The sequence below is a fragment of the Diabrotica undecimpunctata genome, chromosome 4, assembly GCF_040954645.1.
Source record: "Diabrotica undecimpunctata isolate CICGRU chromosome 4, icDiaUnde3, whole genome shotgun sequence".
NCBI lineage: Eukaryota > Metazoa > Arthropoda > Insecta > Coleoptera > Chrysomelidae > Diabrotica > Diabrotica undecimpunctata.
In genome coordinates, this window is record NC_092806.1 from 33,777,000 (window position 1) to 33,794,616 (window position 17,617).

A 17,617-nucleotide genomic window follows, 5' to 3' on the forward strand; every position below is an offset into this window, starting at 1 on the left:
AAGAAGACGATATGACTGACTAAGACTTTAGAAGACCTCAAAGGAATAATCTAATGGACTGTGATCTGGAGAACGAGCAGGGCACTCTATGAATTCTCTACGTCTAATCTTCGATTTTGATAATTAGTATTACCAAAAATTCCTAATCCATCTATCATAGTGGGGAGGTGCTCCATATTGTTGAAACCAAACAGTATGTGTGGTAACTGTTTATTATTTTGAAGTACCGGAATAATTTGGTTATTCAGTAATTATAAATCCTGGTTTTAGAACTCTTAGTTGGCTTTACATTTACTTCAAAAATGCTCGATAAGGTTAAGTCTAGACTTCTTGGTAGTAAATCCATTGTGATAATTTCTACCTAGCAAAGATAATTTTACGTCTAAGTTATATCGTCAGGCGAATCATGGGCACCATCTATTTTTAAAAAGATAAATTATAATTGTTGTAACTACCAGTTATTTTCAATAAGGGAGCTGATGACGCGGAAAGATATATAGAGTCCGCTGTCTCGTGCCCAGTTAGAGTCTCTCGTCTATTATTTTGTATTTTGTCTTTCAAATTTTAATTTTCAGACTTACATGACCTGTAACGGCATTCAATGTCAATTTTTTTCCAGTCGTCCCTATCCATCGCCTTCCTCCGCCAAGCACGTATTTCCATATTTCTCATATCTTGATCTATGTTATCTAGGAATCTTGTTCTGGGTCTTCCTCTTCTTCTTTGACCAATAGGTCTATCAAGGAGCGTTTTTCTAACTGGTTCGGTTTGCTCCATCCGCATTACATGGCCTACCCACCTCAGACGTCCTATCTTAATGCATTTTTCCTTATACCTACGTTTTTTTAGCATACGGCTTCTTTTGCGGCCTTGATTTTTAATGAAACAATATTTTATTAAATGTAATGAAAAACCCATCATAATTCTGCTAATTTTATTGATACTTTGCCATAAATCTATAGTTAACAATAACAAAGTAATAAAAATATTGGCTTTTATATTGACATAAAAAATTAAAAATAAATGTTTCGTAATTTTATACCAATATCAATGTTGTGTAAGTTATTGAATACTCAAGAATACACTCTGGAGTAATAAATTTTTTGATATTCTTAAGGAATTTTTGGTATGTTGACTTTATATAAGTAGATTATAAAAACATATCCAGTGATAGCACTAGCAAGATTTTTAATTAATCATTTGTAGTATCTTCCATTCTCCTTCCCTTCTGGTTAGTATATAGAGTAGAATTGATTGCGTTGGCAATTTTTATAGCCTACTTATTAGCAATATTAACAGATTTGCAATTATTTTTCCCAAGAAGATTTTATTGTAATCCAATTCTGCGGTAGAATTTTTGATTTTTTTTTCAACTTGTTCTTTCAGCTTCTTTTTATGCCCTATAAAAGATTTCTTCTATCGATTTGCATCTGCTGTGACAAATTTTCTTTGGTCTTTCCTTTCTCTTTGTTTCATTCTTTTTGGCTCATAAACTAATTTTGGCCAATCTACTTTCATCCATCCTGCATATATGGCAATACCACCCAATTGTTTTCTTTCAATAACCTATATTATGGATTCTTCCCATTCCCATTCATATTGTTCGCGTGCTTATGCATTATTAAAAAATAAATTACGCAATCATATTTTTCCTTTTCTTATCCGCATCACGTTTTTCTAATTTTAATATTTATTAAAACTTCTCTCAATTCCTCTGCCTTTATTTATTCATTTTCGTTTGTTGGTAAGATTCTGTCTTCTCTCTCGTTATCCATTAAAAATTCATTATTTAATTTAAATTTTTATTCGTAGTGTTTCTATAATTATTCTTATTATTTCCTCTGGTTTTTAGTTCGTTCGTCTCTTAGTCCTCTTATTCTTTTCCCTTTTTTCCTTCTTATAGATTTGATTTTGTTTCAGAATATTCTATATTGTTATTTTTGCAACAATCTTGATTAAGTGGTTTTTCTAATTTTTCCCAGTATTCCTTTTTGCCCCCTTTGTCATTCCTTTAACTTCATTTCTTTCTCCTTGATATAATAAAGAGGTATTGAAACCATGAGATGACAGCGTCCTTTATTACAGGATCCTTTAATAAAGTACAAAATACTTCATGTCTAAAAGAGAGTTATTGCTAACATGTTAAAGAAATCTTTTATTTTGACAAATGACTTTAAATATTTTTGTATAATATAAATAACCTATAAATGTCTATAAGATCCTATTTGTTAATTATATAGCTAATCCTAGATTAAAAATTGAAATAAGATAAGAGTAAAACGTACAATTTAATTAAATGTTTATAAAGAATTCTATAATCCACTCCAGGTTTTTCATCCTTACAGCTTGTTTTTATTTGATTTTGTAACACGTAGCTCTGCACTTATTGAAGCAATTCATGTTTTGAACAAGGATAGCATTTTAGATCGTTTCATGAGACATTGAGCAATATTATGTTCCACTTCAGGTGTCAGAATAGGATTTCTTCCACCACCTAGTTTTCCTTCGGCAATTTTACAACCTTCTTTCTATTGAAGATATTAGAAATTGGTGTTCCGTAAAGAGCAGAAGCTTGCCGATATGTTAAGTTATTGGTTGAAAGGTCAGCCACTGATTTTGTAAGTCTTCTGCTGAATATGACCGCGCCGGTCTCTTCTTAACATAGGTTCGTGGCATCTGAAAGATTTTACATATACAACAAATTGTTTGGGGTAAAAGGAAACATATTTTCTTTTACACCAACCATGTGTTTCCATTTACCACGAACGTATTATTTGGATGTGGTAAATGGAACACTTCCGAATTCCCACCCGAACAATATTATTTACCTAACCTTACAAACAACATGTAAACAGATCATTTGTTTACCATGATACATGTTAATACTTCTTCTTCTTCTAGTGCCGTCTCCACTAAGGAAGGTTGGCTATAACCATTGCAAATTCGTCTCTATCTTCTGCTTCTCTTAAGAGCGTCTATGTGTTTAACCCGGAACAGTCGCGAATGTTTTTAGCCAGGATATTTGTCGTCTACCAGGACCCCTTTTTCCTTCTATTTTACCCTTCACAATCAGCTGCAACAACTCGTACTTATCATTTCTAAGTATGTGCCCCAAATATGCTGTCTTTCGCCTTTTAATGGTCAAAAGTTCTCTGTCTCTTCCCATTCTGTGCGACACCATTTCGTTCGTAATATGATCGGTCCATGGTATCTTCAAAATTTTCCGAAAAACCACATCTCAAAAGCTTCCAGTTTTCTCATTAAGTTAACATTAACAGTCCAGGCTTCGACATCATAAAGAAGAATAGAGTGGATATAACATTTTACCATCCGATATCGGATTTGCAGATTGAGTCTTTTGGTTACTCAGAAATTTCATCATCTTCAAAAAGGCTGCTCTTGATTGCTCTATTCTTGAGCGAATTTCTGATTTTGGATTCTGATCTTCTGTAATCCAGACTCCTAAGTATTTCATTTTGTCCACTTGCTCAATATCTTCATTTTTTATCTGGATCCTTGAAATGACTTTGTCCCTCTTACTGATAACCATGGTTTTTGTTTTCTTTATGTTTAACTACCATGTTAATACTAACAATAAACATATTTAATAATGAAAAAGAGGTTCTTTGATTCGTTTTCTTGGTTTGCTTGTCAAATTATATTGTAGTAAATAAGCTTACCTACGCATTAAACGTTCACCGCCATGAAATATTATAGAATGTTAGGAGCAGTGCTGCCGCTACAACTAACAGACTTACTGCATATTAATAAGCGGGATGTTTGAATAGATAGTTTGAGCTGTTTTCATTTAGCCCTAGTTTCTATTTCCCCTGATTGACCCTATCCTTATTAATTTCGAGAATGCTGTTGATGTGTTCTTCAACTGCATGGATATTAGATGTATATTATGTTAATTGCATCTTTTCCTAGTTCTTGTTTGAAGTATATAAATAATCTTGGTTATAATGCCCTATAAAATGTCTTTTATCTTCTTTAGTAACCATTATTCCCATTTCCTTTTTTTTTTGTTCTTGATTTACACCTGAGTAGTACAAAATATATTGGTCATATAGTTTTATTGTTCCTTTTTCAGCTTGTTTTGTTTCAAACTTGAAATTTTAATCTAATATTTGGTCATTTCTGCAACTAGTTCAGTTTTTCTCAAATTTAAAGAAATTATGCTTCATGTATCTAAGATTATAGTCATGTCTTCATGGATGGTGTTATTCTTGCCATATTCCTTTTTGTTTTTAATATTAACATTTTTTCTCCGTTCTTACCAACTTTGCAATCTTTTTTATCATTATTAACAAAATGAATAAAGATTAATTTAAAGATCTTTTAGAACAGAAGAACATTAAAAATATATTATGACGTGCTAATTAAGTATCTTATTTTTAGTGAATTTGACAAGTATCAAATTTCTTTGGGCACTGTACGAAAACCCCCTCCTGTTCCAAGATCAAAAGAAGATCCTACATTTTGGGAATTCAAGGACAATTTAGAACCGGGAAAGACTTATTCTGTTGTTGTGAAAACCGTTTCTGGAAAAGTCACTTCTTGGCCTGTCAGTGCTGATGTTACATTAAGTAAGTATTTATAGTTTTTTATTAAATATACTAGGATTGCCCAAGAGAAACATTATATTTATCAGCCTATCTGTGACTTGATGATCATGGCAATAAAATTTGTTTGCATTTTTATTTGTTTAAGTACTAAAGCATATATAAAAATATTCTTCTTGTTTTTATTAAGACATGACTGTCTGTTTTTCAATGTGCCCCCAGTAAGCTGTCGTTCCATCGTTTTCGTGATCTTCCTACTGATCGTCTTCCTATTGGGGAACAGTCTCTTGTCGTCTTTACTACTCTATTTGTTGTCATTCGGCTTATATGATCGTTCCATGCTACTCTTCTATTTCTTACCCAGTTCTTGATGTTCTCCACATCAAGTGTTGTCATCTCTGCTGTTTCTAACATCCTATTTGTTCTCTCTGTGTCAGGTCATCTTTCGGCCGCGTATGTCATTATTGGTCTGATGACTGTTGTGTAAATTCTGTTTGCTCTATTCACTTGATCTTCTACTTCAGTTTCGAGCTTTCCGTAGATAGATAATGTGATGCCTAGATATTTAAAAACTGCATCACTTCTATTATCTGACTTTCCAGCTCCAATTTACATCTTAGTAAATTTGCTATTGTAACCATGCATTTTGTCTTTTTGGGGAAATTAACATGTTAAATTTTCTGGCGAGTATATTAAATTGGTGCAGCATACGTTGTAAATCGTCTTCACTTTGAGAGAGTAGTATTGCGTCGTCTGCATAGCAGATTATTTTAAGTTGTTTTTCTCCCATTTGGTATCCTTTTTTAGTTCTTAGTTTTTTTTATTATTTCATCCATAATCAGGTTGAACAATAGAGGACTCAGGGAATCTCCTTGTCTTATCTCATTGCCAGCTTCAATAGGGTCGGTTAGTTCTTCTTCCACTTTTACTTTTATTGTGTTGTCTTGGTAGATATTTTCGATCGTTTTGATTATTCCTAGAGGTATCTCTCTTGCGTCCAATAAGTGGATAACGTCCTTTAATTTGACACGGTCAAATGTCTTCTTAAGGTCCACGAAACATAGATATGCCGGTTTGTTGTATTCTAATGATTTCTCTTGCACTTGCCTCATTATAAATGTAGCGTCGGTGCATAATCTTCCCCACCTAAAACCATGTTGTTCGTCTGCTAGTGTTATAATTTCATTTAGTTTATTTGTTATCACTTAGTTGTTAATTTTAGTGTCGTGTTTAATAAATTAATTCCTCTGTAATTTTCCGGGTCCGATTTGTCTTCCTTTTTGAAGAGAGGTATTAGGATGCTTGATTTCTATTCATGAGGAATTCTGTTTTGTTCTATTATTTTTTGGATTAGTTTTAATAGTTGTTTAGTCAGATCTGGTCTTCCGTACTTTAGGAGTTCGTTCGGTATTCTGTCCTCTCCTGGTAATTTTCTATTTTTTAATTTCCTTAATGCTTCCTGTACCTCTTTCTCCTTAATATTTATTGCTTCGTTTGTCGTCACCTCTGGTGTTGGTGGTTCATTATCGTCACATTTAGCATAATAGGGATCGAAAGTAGTCTACCCATGTTTCCTTCTGAATGTGTTTCGTTTTTATTAGTTCGTTAGCAGCTGGTTCCAGCATCGACATTCTAGAAAGATTCCAATCCAAAGTCCTCCGAATGATAACTAATGCTCCATAGTACGTTCCAAACAACACGATTGTATAAGACTTTAAAATTACAACTGCAAAGGAAGGAGATATGGACAGAGATTCTTCTTATTGCGCCGTCTCCTTTCGAAGGTTGGCGATACAAATGGCAATTGTATCTTTGGAAACTGCTGCACGAAAGATTTCTTTGGATGAGCGGTCAAACCATTTCCTCAGTTCTTCAGCCTCGAATTCTGGCGTCTTCCAACTGATCTTTTGCCCTGCACTTTACCTTCCAATATGATTTGCAGTAATTCATATCTTTCACCTCTCAACACATGACCGGACAGAGATTAGCAGACATAATCTGGCTCAAAACGTAATGAACAAGTCGGACGAAGGCTTAAGGGAGAGACTCCAGCTGATCTATTAACTATAAACTATTCGCAGAGGCCCAATAGTATTTAGACGCAGAACCCCAACCAACTGCAAAGACGTATGTGATAATGTTCCAGTGCCAAGAATATATAGAAAATTGACAATGGGCAATTGTAATTATATTAAATATTGTAAATACACTGTTTCACCATATTTTTAAACTGTAGAAGTACATTTTTCTACATTTTAAACATCTTAGAATATGTTTAAATTTTTAATTTTCCTTTCAGAGCCTCTTCCAGTAAGATATGTTACTTCAACTACCGATACAAAAACTGGGACAGTAAGTATATTTTGGTCCCCGGATCCAGCTAGTACACAAGAAGGCTATTTGGTTTCTTATCACGAAGCAGAAAGTACTACCGGAGACAGTAATACTATAACTACCAACCAGACTGATATTAGTTTAGAGGCTCTATTGCCAGGAAGGAATTATTCCATTACAGTGCAAACCGTTTCCAAAGACCAACAGGTAAGCAGTTATTGTAAATTATTAGGTTCCTTTGGGATAATTTCACATAAAGATATTTTTTAGCATAAACCACATTATTTGCAATAAGAAGAACATTTTTAACGTTTCGCGTTCCATTCCGAAAATAGTTTCCAAAAAACTAGAAGAAAAGCACTTACGTGTTGGACAGATGATATTAAATCTATTACTTACTATGAACTGTCAACAATCTCATCAAAAAAAACTAAATGAATGTAAAAGATAGATCGGTAAGACGGGAGAGACTGATATACAGCTGTTACTTAAATAAGTTGGGTGGTGATGATTCCATAATGTAATTAAAGGCAATACATTGTCTCCAATCCTTTAAAGTTATTCTTAAGGCAATGTTATAAAAGACAAATGTACAAATATTTACTTATACTGATAACTTGACATAAGTCTTAACACAAGCTTTAACTGGACGTTCAAGCATAGACGAATAGTGACGTATTGGGAAAAGGTAATAAAAATCAAAAAATGTAAAAAATGGAAAACTTGTATTTCGTGGACATAAGTGGATGAAAAAGAGAATGAAAAGAGAATGAAGCCTAATAAGAAGTCATTGGTAAAAATACTATAATCAGCAGAATAAACTGTTAGTCTTCTAAACGATGGGCTGTTTATATTCTAATACTTTACTGATTTTCATTTTATCCTAACCTGTAAAATTGTATCATTCTTTAGGCTATCGTTAATATAACGATTGCCACTAAATACTTTTTATTTTTAGTCAACAGAAGAATCACTTTATGTTGCCACTAAACCAAGTGCACCAGTTATTGAAGACCTGAGACCTATGATAGATGGTCTAAACATTAGTTGGAAGTCTGACGTAAACTCAAAACAAGATAAGTACGAAATTCAGTGGATCAGAAACGACACACACGAAAGGAACATCAAAACCAGTTACGAATCCAAAATTATTTTGAGCCATCTCTACCCTGGCGCCGGGTACTTGGTGAAAGTTTTTGCTTTATCTCACGGATTAAAAAGTGAACCACATGAATATTTTCAACCAGTTTGTAAGTATAGATTTGTATAAGCATGATTTTAATCCCCATAAACTAATCATATTGATAATTTGAGTATATCCCTAACATCATGTAAATAGGATCACAAAGGACAATTGACTTAGAACACTATTACAATGGATTCATCTGAATATATCAATGAAGCAAGATTTCCAATCATATATTTTGGACACATAAATTCCTTGTTTTCATTGCGGCATTGATAACGTCATATCATCTTTTCTTAGGATGTCATTTCTACCTCTTGCCAGGAGGAATCCACTTCCTTTCATCGTGTTGACTGTCTTTTTTACTACCTCACTTATATTTTTATTATTTTTTTTTGTTTCCTGTTTATTCCTTACTCTTTCAAGTGTTACCGTTGCGTTTCAAATAATTCAAATCTGTCTTAATAATATAACAAAACAAAACACTGTCTTTAATTTCCACAAATGCCACGTTCCGCTGAATCATCAGCTTCTTTAGAAGAAAAGAATGACAATTTTAAACTGTTTATAAAAGTGATGAAAGGGTTGCTGGTTTGAGCAGATATTCATGAATGTTAGGGAAAAAAATAATAAACCTAATATGGATTGTGAGTATTAGACCTTATTTTCCCTAACATTAAATTTTATAGAAGTTTCAATATCAAGTATAATTTAAAAATTAGGTTGAGTTTACCGAAAGTACAAGCTGAATATAGCCGCAAATGTCAACCAAGAATTAGGAGAGGAAAACCGAGGATAAGATGGATAGAAAAGGTTGAGAGTGGCTTCAAGGAAGTAGGTGACTTGCACTGGAAAAGAGAAGCACAAGCCAAAATTAGATAAAGAAGTATTGTGAAGAACTTTAAGTAAAAAAGTAGCATAAACTGTTTTAAGTACAAAATTTTGTTTCGTCTGCATTTACGCAGAATCTGATTGTTGTCCTGTCCACTTTGTAGATTTTACAGAGATAATATCTGAGTTAGCTGCGTCCGCTGCGAACACCTGTGATTACTCAAAGTTCAGTTTTCAGAAGCTCATAAGAGTATTTTGGTGTTGCGAGCAGAAGGTTATGGATTATGGATATTACAGTAAGAAACGAAACAAAACAAAAATATCTGAGAAGACCACAATAGATCAAATGGTGAAGGTTTAAAGTTCAGAAAAAAGATGTATTCATGACAAAAATAAAAGAAAAATTAATTTAAATGGAGAATAAAGTCACAAAGTAATTTGCAGAAATATAGCTAATAATATCAGAGATACTGTAATTGAAATAAATGGAAACATAAAGAAATCTAAGGAGCTCCGGTGGTGGTAGAAAGCCCAAGAATGAATTAAAAAAAAAGAGAAACGTATATAACTCTGTAAAATTAAAAGGTTTTCAAGAAGGAAGCAAAGTTAGCTGTAGCAGAAGCTCATAAAAATTTATATGATGGTCTTTAAGCCGAAATGGGTGCTAGGTGATGGAAAATGATGTAAAAAGGTATAAAATCATGAATAATTTTTTTTGTTAAAGTCTGTATATGGCACTACTTGATGACAAGTATCAAGGTCCTGGGATTAATAGAAGACTGACGTCAAAAGAGACATGGTCGGAAACAATACATGTATCTAGATGGAATTTAGGGACGAATGAAAGTTGAATAAAATGAATCTCATAATGTCAGATTTATCCTGGTATACAGGTAGCGCTAAAACCGTTGAATCAGTTAGTTGGAGCTGTAGTATACAGAGGGAAACCAAGGCTAAACCTTAGTCAAAGCCTAGGCAATCACTCTACTATCTTCTATGCAGAAATTTATGCTATAGAGGGATGTCTGCAGGAACTAATAAACAAGAAGTGACAGATCTTTAAAGATACTGGAATCGGATCGAATTGATTCCAAGTTTGTTTGGAAAAACGGATCTACTTGCCAGGGGGTAGGGGGCAAAAGAAACATTCATATGTCCAGAACCTTTGATATCGGACTAGGTGGAACGGATTAAACGTAGCCACTGATACGAACAAATGAGTCTTAAACATTCAATCCCGCGCCGATCTTCTCCAGGTTCTCACGTGAGAACGCCTTAAGAGTCACATGAATAACATTGCACTGACAGAAAAAGCGGATTGCAGATTTTGTCAGGCTAAAGACGGTTGAACACTTTTTACGCAACTACTAATACTTAGATGGAAGAAATCTCAATACATTTGAGCATTATCAACTCGGTACTCAGTACTCAACGTACGACTTCGTAGAAGAGTCAAAAGTAGATCTCTTAGGTCGACTGAAAGGGAGTTAAGCGCCCCACTCACATTGAACCTAACCTAACCGTAAGTGGAATTAACATAATTAGCAATAATAATAAGGGAAAGTGCTGCTCACAGGAAGATATCATGGTTTTAAAAATCTTAAATTATATCAAATGATCATAAAAGATTATTATTCCAAGTAGAGATAAATAAAATCGAGAAAAGTTCATTGAAAATGGCCAATCACAAGAATAACAAATAACAATGTTGCTAGTTTTTTAATTGTAATCTTTTTATGAATTTTTAACATTTTTGTTGATTTAAGATTAAAGAAACTAAAACCACAATTTTGTAATATTAGCTATTTACACCGCAAATTAACATCTATTTGATTTATCTCGGATCTTTTCAATGGTTAACCGCAAATGCATCTTATATAAAATATTTAAAACGACACTTTAATATTTTGATAATAACATACTTAACTGTTAAAAACAGTCGTATTTTATGATTTTTACTACAAAATAATATTCAATTTGCAGTTCCAAGACCACCTAGAAACATGTCTATTGAAAAAACTACAAGCAATTCAGTGATAGTGCGATGGGCAGCGCCAAGTGATTCGTTAATATCTGAGTATGCGATTCGGTATAGAACCGATTCAGATAATCAGTGGGTCAGATTACCAGCTGTCCAAAACACCGAAGCCGAAGTAACAGATATGTCTCCTGGAGAAAGATATACAATTCAAGTAAACACGGTCAGTTATGGTTTGGAGAGTAACGAACCTCAGCAGTTAAACCATACTGTCAGTAAGTAACGTTTTTTTTTCTTTTTTTTTTGTAATATTGTAATACTAAATCATTAATTTGGCGTTTCTTATATCTGGTTTTCGTCCAGCTTCAATTTAAACAGCAACAAATTCTTATTTGTATAATTAAAATTAATTTCGTCTTCCATATTCTTCCAGAGCTTTCTTTCGCGTACTTTTTTTCATAGAGTCGCTGTAGATTTCGTACATTATCTTCTCATTATATGGTCCATAGGTATATTTCGTTTCAATAACTCAATAACAGTACTTTACATTTTTTTATGTTTCCTTTATTTCATGAGCCAAATCTTACTAATTTTGGGTTGAGAAAAATGAATGCAATAAGGAAATTATTTTATTCTCTAGTTATTATAATATACAATAGGCATGATTGCAGAGAATCACGTATTGGCTTCATTTGATCGCCGTGAAGTTAGTTCCCGGGCATCTCTATATACAAACCAGCAGTAATCTGTAAGCATAGTTTCTTTTTAGCAGTAATCTTTTTGCATGCTCAAAACTCACAGCTTAATTCTAGATGAATTAAAACGTTATTTCGCCACATACATAACAGAAATTCTGCACTTCCGCAGCAAGTTTAAATTCACACAAGCAAAGCGTTTTGAAACAAGAAAAGTTGCTATTACAGCATAAACTATACAATAACTCACTTAAAGTTTGTACTAATCACAACATAATATGAAACTCACAAATATGAAATCAACTATGATGGATATAAATTATTAATAGCTGGAAAACGTTTTGTTTTGTCATTTGCCAGGTGTGCCAACTTCCTGTAAACTGTAAACATGTGTTGCTAAGAATTAACTTATTAATCAAGAATTAATTGAACAATTTCGTCGTGATTATTCGTTTTAGTAAGCAAAAATATGTAAGAATTGGCTTTTTTGGATCCCGAAAGAAGTACATTGCTGTGCAGTGTACTTCTTCTTCTTCTAGTTCCATGACCGTTATTGATCGTTGGATATCATGTTGGCTACCATATTCGCTATCGTGACTCTATTGATAGCCGCTCTAAAGAATGAAATAGTCTATTTTCCGTACCATTGTCTTAGATTTTTCAGCCATGTTCTTCTTCCAGGACCACGTTTACCTTGGATCTTTCCCTGAATGATGAGTCGAAAGAAGTTCATTTATTTTGATAATTTAACTGAAGTATTGCAGCTTGCGTCTCTTTATTATATTGACCAGTTGTGTCCTTTGGTTGAGCCGTCTAAGGACCTCCTCATTTCTAACTCGGTGGATCCAGCTTACCTTTAGTAGTCGTCTATATACTCACATCTCAAAGGCTTCCAAGCGTTTAAGCATGGCCTCACTTAGAGTCCGTGCTTCCTCTCCATATAGTAGCACTCTCACTGTCAATACTAAGATCGTGGCAGCAAAGTACGTTTCTCATTATTACAAATTTCGGGCAGGTTCCATTTCTATTTTAAATTCTACGGATTCCAGCTCTCACAGATATCTCCGACTTTTATACCATCATCCTGTATGTAATTTTATTTGCTAACTATCATATATTTAGTTTTCTTTGCGTTGAGTTTTAATACGTACTGGTCACAGGTCTGGTTTACTTTGTTCATTATATTTTGAAGGTCTTCACTACAATTAGCCAGAGCTAAGGTATTGTCGGCATATCTAATATTGTTCACGGTTACACCATTCACAATAATATCTTCTGCTGTATCCATTAAGGTTTCCTTAAATATTTCTTCTGAAGACAAGTTAAAGAGTAGAGATGAGAATATACAGCTTTGTCTCACTCCTCTTGTTATATTTATTTCATCCGACAGTTCTTGTTTAACTTTTACTCTTGCTACGTGATGCCAATATAGATTTGTAATTATTCATAAATCTCTATCGTCCAATCCAGCTGTTCTCAATATTTCTAGCATTTTATGACAGACCTTGTCAAAAGCCTTTTCAAAATCAATTGCGCAGATGTATACATTGTGCAGTGTTATTAGTGTTTTGTGACATTCTTCTTTATACTTCTTGATACTCTTTCAGTTTAATACCATCTTCTTTTCTGTAATTCGATATATTTGTAGATTATGTTAGGTCGTATAGACTATTTATCTTTACTTAACCAAGATCTCTTCTATATAATACTATACTATATAATACTAATATAATTGAAATCACGATTTCATGCGTTTTAAATTACCTGTACCTACCAAATTTGTCTTCCTCCCCAGTACCCTTGTACCAGTACACTTGGGGCCATTCCGGGTTCACTTCCAGTTGTGAAATTGCGTTTCTTCACATCTTCTGCATCATCTGCATATAAGACGTTAAAACATTCAAAGTTCATCCGCCTTTGAGACCGATTTCTCAATCTTGGGGTAAAAGAATGCCCTTCCAATTACCAGTTCATCCGCCCGAAGCCGTTGGCCAGTAATTGTGTAATTCTCCCTTCCTCGTCTACATTGACTTTACCCTAAATTGAAGTTGGTTACCCAATCTTCAGTAGAGTTGCTCAGGTATACATGGGTTCACCCGTGCGACGAAGATCACACTTCTTGGAGGTAAGGGTGGGAATTGGCTGGGAGAATCTAGAGGCGCTATATGAAAACAACACGTTATAATGCACATCACTACCCGCTTGAACCCCACCGTATAAATAGTAAATAAAAATAGTTGATCTTCAGTGTTTTTTCATTGATGTCATCATCATCAATCAGCCAATCCCGTCCACTGCTGGACATAGGCCTCCCTCAGTTCTTTCCAGTGTTCTCTACACTGGGCCGCTTGTAGCCAGTTTCCCGCTACTCTTTTTATGTCGTCGGTCCATCTAGTCGGTGGTCGTCCTCGGCTTCTTTTATAATTTCTGGGCCTCCATTCCATAATTCGTCTTGTCCATCGTCCATCTTGTGTTCTGGCTAAGTGTCCTGCCCAGTTCCACTTAAGTCTCGTGGTTCTTTCGATGGCGTCTTGAACTCCTGATCTTTGCCTGATTTGTCGGTTTGTTATGTGGTCTCGGAGGCTCACATTCAGCATTGCACGTTCCATGGCTCGTTGTGTAACTCTTAGTTTATTCGCAGATTTCTGCGTGAGTGTTAAAGTCTCTGCTCCATAAGTTTGTACAGGCAAAACACATTGGTTATAAACTTTTCGCTTGAGACACATGGGAATTGAACTTTTTAGAATATGGCTTAGTTTGCCAAATGCTGCCCATGTCAGGCCTATTCGCCTCTGTATTTCATTTGTTTGATTGTCTCTGTTTATTTTGATCTCGTGTCCCAGATATTTGTAAGTGTCTGTTTGTTGTATGGTATTATTGTCGATAGTTATATTTCCACTCATTACGAGATGTACTGCTAAGCAAATCAATATTGCTCTAGCCTTTTTATTTTGTTTATTTTTGTAATTGATTTAATTGATGTAATTGATTTACCAATACATGATCAATCTAAATTAGTAATCTGTAATTAAATTATTATTTAAGACCTATAAAAATTTAAATAATAAACAGTAAAAACAAATTAATATAATAGGTCACATTTTTTTATTTTTAGAACCAAACCCTGTGTCAAATATCAACCCTATAGTAGATTCTAACAATGTAACATTAGAATGGCCAAGACCAGAAGGTAGGGTAGATATATACATAGTAAAATGGAAGGAAACTGGTAGCGGCTCTCATCTAAATAAGCAAAACATTAGCCAGAACCATAATGGCACTGGACCTGTAAGAATGCTGATTGGAGATCTGATGCCGGGTGTAGAATACTCTTTCGAAATTCAAGCTATATCAAACGATTTACAGAGCGAAATTACGGTGGTTAAGGCAAGGACAAGTAAGTACATCTAGTGATGACATTTTAAATTTTATCTATCCTAATAAAGTCAACAGCTCCTGTACAAAATTTTTTATTAGCATATGCATTAAAGAAATTATCAATAAAATTAAAGTTTAATATTACACTTTTTTCTTTCAATGTTCAAAGTTTTCTTATGTGATTTGAATATTCATGTGCTGTGAATATTTCTATTTTAGTTGCGGTGTATTTTGTTTAAATCGATATAATTATTAAATCTCCTTCCTTGTAAATATTTTTTGGTACTTTTTTGCTATTCACAATTTTTTCTATTTTTTCAGTATTTTGTTATTGCCTGTATCATTAAATAGTTGAGGTGGCTTAATTGGTTTTCTGACCAAATTATTAGGAAATGAATAAGTTCGTTTATTTTTTCTTAAGGTTCTTCTTCCAATTTGGAAATCAGATTCCATCTAAATACTCTAATGTCCGTTTTCATATTGGCCACTAAGATAATCACTTGACACCGAGACTCTCTATAAAATGTAAGCCGAATTTTCCTTTAATAGCGTAATTTTTTGCTTAAATGTGTCTTAGATTAACAATTAATACAACTAATTCTCCTTCTTTTATTACTGTTGGTCTTATTCTGTCAAATTTGTGTATATTTCTGATTGCTTTCAATTGCGTTCTTATAAAAATATGGCTTCAATAAATGTGCGACTGCGCATCTTCTTACTTGTCCTAATATTCGATTTATTTAATCTTTTTTTTATCATTGGATGATATTTATGTTTCGTTTGAAAAATTACAACAAACATTAAGGGGTTACATAGGTAACATTAACAAACAAACATTGAGGGGTTAATACACATTAAATTTGACGTAAATTCGGGCAATATTACCGGAGTTAATAGAGATTTGAATACCGCACGGTCGGTACATGCGCTATCAGTTTAAAAACGTCAAACGCGTTTTCCACGAAACTTTGTTTTTCCGTGCGATAGGCACGATTTGTCGAGACCGAATCGACAAATTTTGCAGAAATTTTGCACAGTTCATCTTTATAGTATTGTTTCGTGATTTAACGCAATTGAAAAAAAATGAGGTTTAAAGTTTTGATGTAAGTTTGAATGAATTTTCGTCTCATATTTTTCAGCATTTTTCCGATTCTCATCGCTTTTAAAACATTTCTTTCATTTAAAACAAGAACAAAAATTTCAATCAATCACAAAACACCACTAAAAAGATGAACTGTGCAAAGTTTCACTAAAAACAGTCGATTCGTTCTCGAGAAATCGTGCATATCGCACGGAAAGACAAAGTTTAGAGAAAAACGCGTTCGAAGTTTGTAAACCGAGAGTTTGTATACCGTACGCGCGGTATTCAAATCTCTATAAATCCGGTAATACTGCTCGAATGGACTTCAAATTTGGTGTGAATACTCTTAAAATACTATACTTTCATATGGAATAAAAAAAATCGATTTTTTTTATACAAAACCTATGTAAAAGTGCAGTTAGATCGTGTGGTGCGCGACTCGCCTCGATTTTCACCTCGAATTATTGCACTTGAACGACTAAAAAACTGATAAGAATAGATTGTTTCGCCGGTCTTCATTCAGAGGCATATCCGTTAATTAGTTGTCAGACAAACTTGCCCCTACATTGATTCGCTTAGCCAATGCTTCCAAAAATAATCTTTTAAAAATATACGCAACTTCACCATCATTGTCATTTACTGTAGGTCTAAAATTGCTAGTGTAGAGAGTATCGTATATCTTGCACTATAAAAAAAGAAATAATGAGGTTATGTTTGCAAACACTTAATCATTCACAGTTAATTTTTTTCTTCCTTTCAGTGCCTTTAATTCAATCAGAGGTTGTGGTGGTCAATAAGCAGCAGTCGACTGATACAATCAGCCTCAGATATACACCAACTCCCATTAGTATATCAAGATTCGATACTTATCGATTTTCTCTATCGGATCCTAGTATACCAGACAAAGAAAAAGCTTCCAATGATTCCGATAGATTTGTTACATTTACTGGGCTGGTTCCTGGAAGATTGTATAATATTACAGTGTGGACTTTATCTAAAGATGTCGCAAGCCAACCCTTACAAAGGCAAGATAGACTATGTAAGTACATTTTAATATTTTTGTTTAAATTTAATCATCCCTCTTGCTGTCATGGAAAACGGGTTGGTTTTATCTCCAATAGCTGATTCTCCTCAAAAAATGAAAAATGATGTGTTTTTATGAAAATCGGGCTAAACAATTAAATATATCATTCTCCGTTACACGGACAACTGGTATGCTATTTTCGAAAATATCACCTACTGCATCAGTCCTTTATCTTGATAACAGCGTTCCCTTCGAAATCTTCGAGAAATTACTCGGTATATGATTGGATCAATAGCTTTCCGGGAAAAAGCACATACAACACTTGGCGCTAACATGCAACAAAAAATCTCTTATGGGGATCCAACTTCTCTATACTGTTCCTTCTGTATAAAACACATCAGATTTAAAATCGGTTACGGTTAAATTATTTATGCCTCCGCAACCAAGACAACCGAAAAACCGCTGGATACAATCCACAATACACTTCGGATCGTTCTCGGAGCTTTTCATACGTTACCCATAGACAGTTTATATTCCGAAATTGA

At 33.8% G+C, this 17,617-nt stretch overlaps 1 protein-coding gene across 3 annotated transcripts in view; it reads left to right on the forward strand.

Moving 5' to 3' along the window:
* The window catches only part of LOC140439430 (tyrosine-protein phosphatase 10D-like), a 197,715-nt gene that overhangs the window by 138,379 nt on the left and 41,719 nt on the right, over positions 1-17,617 (forward strand). For all 3 annotated transcript variants that reach the window (XR_011950621.1, XR_011950622.1, XM_072529331.1), the window contains exons 5-10: positions 4,402-4,589; positions 6,865-7,106; positions 7,858-8,149; positions 10,900-11,169; positions 14,705-14,986; positions 16,809-17,087. Coding sequence is in view for 1 of the 3 variants with exons in the window: in XM_072529331.1 (XP_072385432.1) it covers positions 4,402-4,589; positions 6,865-7,106; positions 7,858-8,149; positions 10,900-11,169; positions 14,705-14,986; positions 16,809-17,087 (1,553 nt within the window). In the remaining 2 variants the exon portion in view is untranslated. The remainder of the gene's footprint in view (positions 1-4,401; positions 4,590-6,864; positions 7,107-7,857; positions 8,150-10,899; positions 11,170-14,704; positions 14,987-16,808; positions 17,088-17,617) is intronic.